The sequence below is a fragment of the Silene latifolia genome, chromosome 2, assembly GCF_048544455.1.
Source record: "Silene latifolia isolate original U9 population chromosome 2, ASM4854445v1, whole genome shotgun sequence".
Classification (NCBI taxonomy): domain Eukaryota; kingdom Viridiplantae; phylum Streptophyta; class Magnoliopsida; order Caryophyllales; family Caryophyllaceae; genus Silene; species Silene latifolia.
Window position 1 is genome coordinate 152,941,158 of NC_133527.1, and position 8,277 is coordinate 152,949,434.

The following is an 8,277-nucleotide window of genomic DNA, read 5'->3' on the forward strand; positions in this document are numbered from 1 at the left end:
GTCCTCTTCTAACCGGTCCGGTCCGCGGTCTTGGAATATGTGGTTATCCGGTCCGCGGGTTTATCCGGTCCGGTCCGGTCCGGTCCGGTTTTGGACCGGTGAACACCCCTACATGTGATGCCTTTTGTTTTGTCCTTTCTTCTGAAGAGTGCATCAAGTGTAGCGGCTTTGTTGGGCTATTTTCTGCCATTCTTTGGACCATTTAGCTTGGGCTCACCATTTCTAATTGTGGCCCTATGCAGTCTTCTACATTTTTGGGTACTCGAGAAAAACGATTATGTAGTATGAAGTTTTCGGGGATAGATATAGGTTTAAGTCGCGTTGTTCAGATTTACACAAATCAAGAATATCTAACCACAAACTACAAAATGCGAGTAATATTACACTCCTGCAACAAGTTGTCATCCTCTATGTAGGAGTTAATTTGTAGCAATCCCAAAGAGCAGATTGCAGGAAGAAGCAAGCAAAAGGCAAAATCAACGGCAAATTGTATTGCAGCAATCTTCAACCTTATCGTGTAGTTCGTATATGAAAATTCATATAATTCAAACTATATACTCAAAACCGTATCATATACTAGTAATTTTTTTCACCTACGCTAATTACAAAGGAATTACTTTATTCATCCATGCATATGAGCATATCCAACTATCCTACTCGATGATTGACAAAAATGTAGTGATTCGAGTTTTATAACATAACATGTGCTCTATGAATTTACTCACTAAAATCAATTAATTTAGAAAAACCAAGTTTTAAATCTAACAACTGCCCTATGAACAAAAGAAAAAGAGTAGAGTCAATTTCAGGAGATAAAAAAGAGTTTACTTGTATAATTGTATTGCAATACAATTCGAAAACATTCAGAATTCAGTAATGAATACTTAGTCACCAATCTTAGGATTCACGAAAAGGGGGACACCAAACTTACATTTAGATTTCAGTAATCCATTACAAAATCTGACAATTCTACAAGCGTGTACCAAAACTCCAACACGATTCTAACTGAGATTTAGGGCCAAACTGCAGCAAAAAACTGTCATCTCCGGTCTCAAGGTAGTTACGAACCTCCTTATCAGGTTTCTGCCAAAATAATGATAAGAAAAGAATCAGGTAACAAAATGACCATCACAAATTCTTCTATGAGAAGGTATCACGTTAAAATTATATGAGGCCGCCAATTTATAGTTACTGAACAAGGTATTATTAGTATGATGACTATGATCCATCAAATAAATGATTTGTCACGAGCTAATTTTAGTGTAAGACCATCTATAAGGAAACTTTTCTAATGCCAAATTCTCACATGAGATTGTTTTACAATAAGTTAGCACTTAGCCGATAGTTGAGGTAAAACAAAAGAATGATAATCACCTATGCATTGGAATGTTGAGCTTAGGAGTTATTAGTAACAATAGCTGAAACATCGTTGGAGCTTAAATCTCCTTCAGGACCTGAACCGCTTCTTTTCTTTGTTGCTTCTTCAGCTAGCTTATTAGCTCTATGTCTTTTAAGCCTAAACTCAAATGTAAGATCAATAAGAATCAAACAGAAAGAAAAGCAAGTGATTGCATTTGTTTTATTGAGCTTAAGCATTGCCCAGAAATTAACAGTTCTCATTTCAGTGGAATAACTAAAAACCGAGTTCCTACGAATTTACACCCGAATCAAGTTTAGCAAAAGGTAACGTTACAGTTTTCCATGACTAGTTAACTTTGGGCTTTGATAAGGCCTAACAAAGGGGTGATTTGAGTAGGGTTTGGGTTAGGTCTTTTATGATTGTGGTCATTACAGGTGCACCGCCATTGGGCAGACCTGACTCAAATGAGCCAATACAAACCCGAAAATGAGTTGGCCCAATCAAAACCCAAACAAGAGTCGCTCTACTCTTGTTCATGGCAGTTCCATCAAAATTTAAGTTTAAAAGAGTAAGAAAGCATATCATACCTAACAGCCGATATGTATTTCTCAACTATTTTCATCTCTTCATCATCAAACCTAAACCATTTATCGTTGGGGGAAACTTCTTGAATACCTCCCATATCTGCAAGGGTTAGAAGAACATATAAATATGCACTTAGAATGTGCAAAAACACACCATAACAGTAAACAGTGCACATTCATTACATGCAACTGCATAAAGAGGTTACGACTCAGAAATCCATACAAAATACAGCAACACTGACCTTGAAATAGTAGGCTTGAATCACCTAGGCCTTTCAGTCTCCAGTAAACACGGCCATTGTCATCTAAAATGATTGGCTCTGTCCTTGCAGCATCTGATCTTAGTCTCTCTGTACACGACAGATTTAAAAAGTAGGCATTATCATTTGAAGAAGCAAGGAACTTTTTTCATTGGAATATACCAGTTTGACAAATCTAAAACCATTATTTGAAATTTTGAATAACTCTGAAGTGCTAACAACAACATCAACACTAGCAACAACAAAGCCTTGATTCAAAAAGGATTTAGGGTCGGCAAACATGAATCAGCATTTGAATCCATCAATGAGTAGTAAACTAATGGAAAGAAAGAAATGGAAATAAAAAGGTTTTAAATAAAATAAAATTTAGATTAAAGAGCACATGTTGTAACAAAGGAACCAACTAATTGCTAACAGTTCTACAAAATGTGTAATATTTGCGGAAAAATGAATACAACCATGAAAAGATATTACAGCTGCCAAAAAAAATGTCTGTACATGCACAAAAGGTTAGATTGCAGAATAAACACCATGAGAGAAGACATACTTTTCGATACCAATCCCATCGCATCCGAGATTTCTTCTTGAACTCGTTTAGTTTCGGCTTTTATCTCTGAAACAATGGACTCATGTTCAGCTACAGTAAGGGGTGCTCCGTTTTTTGCCATAAGTGCCTTAGCAATATCCTCTTGCAGCTTGCGTTTTACCAGCTTTTCCTGCATGAGATAGAGATTTTAGAATTGAACCCATAATTGCTACTATTATTAATCGTGTTGTTGAATAAAAGCATCACCTTCTCCTTAGCTGCATTCAGACTCTCCTTTGCTTCCTTCCCTTCCTCGACAAACTTCAAGTTTTGCTCCTCTATCCAATTCCTCATTTGTCTAAAGAAACAGAAATGAGTTACTTATCACAGTTCACGTTAGGACTATTCATGATCTATGTTACTTGAATTCTCTACTTTAGAGGGATCAAACTCACGTGTCTCGCGTAGCGCTTTGGGTGTGCTTGGATAGAAGAAATTGGAGGGGAGGGAAAAGGAGGGATGTAGTTCTCTTTGCTTAATTACCAACAGATGAAGGTAGAGGGATTTGGGAGGGGGGGAGGGGGAAATGCTCCATTTCTCTCCAAGGCAAATTTAACCTTCCAACAAAGAAAAGATTTATAGGATAAACACACTCCCTTCATTTCCCCTCCCCTCCCTTTTCCTTACCTCCTTCCCCTCCCTTCCTCTCCTCTATTTCTATCCAAATACGCCCTTACGGATACAGGTTGGGAATCTGTACCCAATCCCTGCCAATCCAATACTTCATTTAGAAGATTAATAAAAAGGATTACATGACAAAAGTAGTGGACAACCCCTTTTATCATAAATTTTGATATAAATCATATCTATGCTGCTCTCTATTTCAGTTTAGAAAAAATCTAGATTCTAGACATTACTAGTTTATAAGTAAATTTGTGTTTGAGACGTATCACATTTTAGTACAGAGGCCCTGTGTCTATAAAATTGAATCATGCCAAATCCGAGAGTTGGGGTTAGTGTGCAGCGCTCGAACCCAAATATAAAACAACTAATGACTAGTACACTTACACAGTAGAAAGTGTTTCATCACATAGAAATGTCAGAAGTCTGAGCTTTTGTGAGGAATCCAGCAGCTCATATCTATCAGAACCTTTGTCAAACCAATCTTCAGGTATGTCTTCTGGTGCCAATGCAGCGTTGGCTAGGTATCTGCTTAAAGAAGGTATGCAAGAACTTTTGCCATTGCTTGGGCTGGCAGGAGACCTAGATAGCACCAGGATGATAAATTACTACAATGTCAAGTTTTAAAAGATAGCTTTCCCTATGTTTCGCAAATAAGAGATAGATTACTCTTATTAGTCGATCCAGTAGGTTTCTTTTCTTTTTAAGAATGCTTTGTATAGTGGAAAATCAATAGCACAGCCAGGATCTAAAACATAGATTAAACATACAGGGGGGGTGCAAGCAAATAAGTAATGTTACTAGCCTCCCCTTAGATTTGCCACCACGGATAATGAATGTTGATTCCCTGGCACAAAGGATATGTAGCTTCAAAAGAAAAGAAATAACTCACTCTTCTGACTCTTCCGACTCTTCTTCTGAGTCTTCTTCCATGAATGACAAGAGCTGGAGGATAAACTGGACAGAAGATGAACTATTTTTTAATCTGCGTCTTCGCTCACATAATATATCTCGTAGCACACATTCAGGCTGCCCCTTCCTTATCTTAAGAACCTGTAAGCCTCAGATATGAATCAGAGAGAAGAACAGGATAACTTATTTTTCTATCTGTGCATGGCATGAGTATATTGTCATAGTAGGTAGATACTTATGCAAAAGTACCTATAACCTTATCAAGCCGTGACTTGAAGAGTTCATCAGTAAACGACCTTTAGGACTATTCGCGCCCTATCTATACAGCATGAGTCATTGATAGACTGAAACTACACTAACACTCGGTTTGAAAAGTAGACAAGGCTCACTGAGGCACCAGTCTAACCCACTTCAAAAGTCAAAACGCAAAATAGGGTATTCTTGCCAAAATTTAATTTTGAAAATGAGAAGTCTGCAAAATCAGTGTCTTTAGTGTGCCTGAGGCAAGCAGATTCACCTCAGTACCACACTGTATTACATGCCTTTTAAAGCTAAGCATTAACACTCTAACAGTAATATTTTCAAAACTTGTAAGCAACCAATACATAATATATGATAGCTCAAAAAAGTGTGGTATCCCAAATAACATACTTCTGATCTGCTCTGTGAAAGACGAAGTAAAGAAAGTTTCCAAATTAATCAATTACCTCGCCAAATGAAGAGCAGAACTCCAAAAACTGCAAAGCATAACCAGCGTCTTGAGGAACCAAGTCAATCCCAGCCACATTGGTTAACAAAGCACCAGGAGGCAAGGCCACATCTAAGGCTTTATCAAAAATACTCGCATCTGCATTGGCTTTGTTTTTCTTTGTTTTCCCCTCTGCTTGAACTTTGGTTTTCTTCTCTTTCTTAGCTACACAAACACCCGCACCATTTTCAAGATCCATCTTATCTTCTTTTTTAGTGTTAACTTGAGGGACATGGGATTTTATTGGACTTTTCAAAGCGCAAGTCTTCTCATCATCAGACTTCTCTTGCTTGGATTCATGTGGGAGAATGAATTTCCTAGGACTTCTTCTCAATGCAATTACCACACTATGTTTTTTAGGAGTACTCACAATTTCATTTACTGCAGGAACTTCATCCTTCCCCTTCAGTGAATCTTTCTTGGCTTTCTTTGCCTTTTTCACATTAGGGCCTAAATTTTGGGAGTTTGAATTCATCTTACTAGTTCCATCAATAGAGTTCTCCTTCCCTCGTTTCGTTGGAGAACTAACCATATTATCCTATCAACAAATCAAAGGTAAAAATAAAATAAGCAACTAATCTAAGCAAATGCTCTTGAATCATGAGAAATTTTTAAATAGAACGCTATAACATGGTTTTTTGCAATAAGATACTGTAAACCTTTCATTTGATAGAATGCCATTTTACAGTAAAACTTATGTGAAGCCACATTACAAAAGTATTTCTCACAAACTATAGACCACAATCATGTCACACCTTAGTTGAGTCTGTTGGTTTTTTGGGGGATGACACCTTGGTTTTAGCAACCGGCTCTTTGCTAACATTGGGGCCTTTAACATCCAACATCTGAGAAACTGAGGAAAATCCGGTTGCTTTGGCTGTGTGAACTAAAATACCGGTGGGCTTGTGACCCTTCTTTTTCCTGCCATAATATACAGTATACACCATAAATGAAGTTTGAAGACACAAGACCGAAACAATATGAAGAAATTTACACAAACAAATTGAATAAATGAAAGATAGAACAGAGGAGTTACATGCAGAAACTGCAGTTGCATATGTCTCTACACTTGGGACAATGCCAATCATCAGTAGTTGCCATCTCTTCAGCATTCTCACCGTATCTAGTTAAGACAGCAACCATTAGTTAAACAACGTCCGAAATAATTACAAATTCACAAATCACAATTACATAAAAGTAAATTTTATACCTATTAAGGAGACACTTGTGACAAAACATTATCGTACACTGCTTTGCGTTCTTCATGTTCTTGCATCTAGCTGTGATGTCCATGGTTTTTTGACGGCACTGCAAAAATTAAGAGCATTACCCTCAAAACAAACAAGTTTATGATTATGATAATACGAAAAATAACAAACAAACTGAAATACCAAATATTCTTCTACTGTGTATTTTAACAAGAAGAAAAAAATTGCATTATTGAGGTTAGAAATTTGTTTTCTTATCTTATGGAATCAATCTCACGAAGTTTTCGTTTCTAAATCATGATGTAATAAAGAAGAAAGACTTACTAGACTAGCTCCTCTTCTTTTATGGTGAATTAGCAATCATTTAAAGAATCGTCGACACAATTTTCATTGAGGGTCATCCACGGACAATCTATTTGTGTTACCAACAACGAAGTAACACTACGGCCTACGTGCATCCACTACCCCCTTACCCGACCATTGCAGTAGACCTTACGACACATTTACAATGTTGTTGTATTAAGGTATCACAATTAAGCCAAATACACAGGCATCAACATTTGCATCCACTACCTCCTTACCCAACCATTTTCGCCTTTTCGGTACATATTTCGCTGGATTTGCCACATTTAAGTTTCCTAATAGCAAAATCTAGTAATGATAATTGATAGACGACATCTATTTGGAAAGAAATATAAAACGAGAACTAATCCAAGCAAAATAATCTTCTAGTCAAAATAAAATCATGATCATTTATGAAATTTTACAAAACCAGATGTAATTACTTTCTTAATTACAGGGTTTAGATGATAAATCTACAAACAATCAAAAAACCAAAACGACACCAAATCCCAGATGTAATCACTTTAGAATTAAATCTTGATTTAATCACGGGTATTATCAGTTGTAACGGCCTGATCTCGCTAAGTGCGGCCAATATAGCGACAAATTGCGGTAAAGTGGGCTCCAAAATCTTAATAACTCGGTCGTGAATCAGTGTCATCGACATTATTTACAAACATACGTCTTTACTCCCAAACAAACAGTAAAATAGTGAGCAGCGCAAACAAAACACAAATTGAATGCAAATCAAAATCAAATAGTTTATCAACAACATGAAACATAATAATAAATTGAATGCAAATCAAATGCTCTTACACTTTTAAACAAAACCCTAATTTATAGTAATCATAAAGTAATACCTGATGACAAGTCTTGCCATTTTGAGAATCATAAATTCGACCACCAATAACCCTAACACCAGGATCCTTTGAGCGTTTCTGTGGTTTTTGGGTCTCCATTTTCTTAGATGCAGAAACTGGACTTGAAGATACCGCCATTAAAACACCTCAAATGTAAAGTAATTAAGAAAATGTGGTGTAGAAGGTTGAGAGTGAAATGGGGTTTTGTGAAAAGAGGAGATTTATGGGGCTGTGGAGTATGAATATGGAGATTTAATTGAATTAATGGAGGGAAGTGTTATATTAATGGCGGGAGAATTTCCAAGGTTTTCAACTTTTTTGGGAGCTGTGTAATGGCGCTAAACTGAATTTTCCATACATTTTGTTTCTTTTGGGCCTTTGGCGTGCAACAAAATATGTTTCGAAACGGACACATATATGTGTGATACGTATATCGGTATCTCATAGATTGTAAAACACTGGTGTACAAGGACGCGTTATTTTTGTAAATGTATTTTTTTATATTAATGTATTAATAAAAATTCAAATAATAACCTATATTTATACTTGCTAAACGGGCCGGGGGATCAGGTTCTGGATCGGGTCAGAATACAGGTCTCAAATGGGTTAATGCAACACCCTTGATTATCCAATTGCCTAAACACGGCGATTCAGGATAATAAAGCGTGTTAACATCACAGAGTAACCCTCCAAAGTAGTTTCAAACTCGGTCGGGTGGGGGCTGGCTCGACCGAGTACAGCACAACTCGGTCAAGTGACATAATCAGAAGCCATTTTTGCTTCTTTCTTCGGCTCA

General features: G+C 36.9%; 1 protein-coding gene across 1 annotated transcript; it reads right to left on the reverse strand.

Moving 5' to 3' along the window:
- Window positions 1-813: 813 nt before the first annotated feature.
- LOC141643143 (uncharacterized) lies at window positions 814-7,815 on the reverse strand. The gene is made up of 13 exons (XM_074452181.1): window positions 7,482-7,815; window positions 6,282-6,379; window positions 6,108-6,194; window positions 5,827-5,992; window positions 5,031-5,609; window positions 4,304-4,464; window positions 3,799-3,993; window positions 2,998-3,088; window positions 2,752-2,920; window positions 2,187-2,294; window positions 1,948-2,044; window positions 1,375-1,516; window positions 814-1,083 (listed from the first exon to the last, which is right to left on the reverse strand). Exons 1-12 carry the CDS (start codon window positions 7,617-7,619, stop codon window positions 1,396-1,398), a joined length of 2,010 nt encoding a protein of 669 aa, XP_074308282.1. The 5' UTR covers window positions 7,620-7,815; the 3' UTR covers window positions 814-1,083; window positions 1,375-1,395.
- Window positions 7,816-8,277: the final 462 nt, after the last annotated feature.

Coding starts and splice junctions, on each gene's coding strand:
- LOC141643143 (XM_074452181.1), bottom strand. CDS start 7,619: ATGGCGGTATCTTCAAGTCCAGTTTCTGCATCTAAGAAAATGGAGACC. Junction 6,195..6,281: donor CACAAGTGTCTCCTTAATAG/GTATAAAATTTA, acceptor TGTCTTAACTAG/ATACGGTGAGAATGCTGAAG. Junction 5,993..6,107: donor TGCAACTGCAGTTTCTGCAT/GTAACTCCTCTG, acceptor ATATTATGGCAG/GAAAAAGAAGGGTCACAAGC.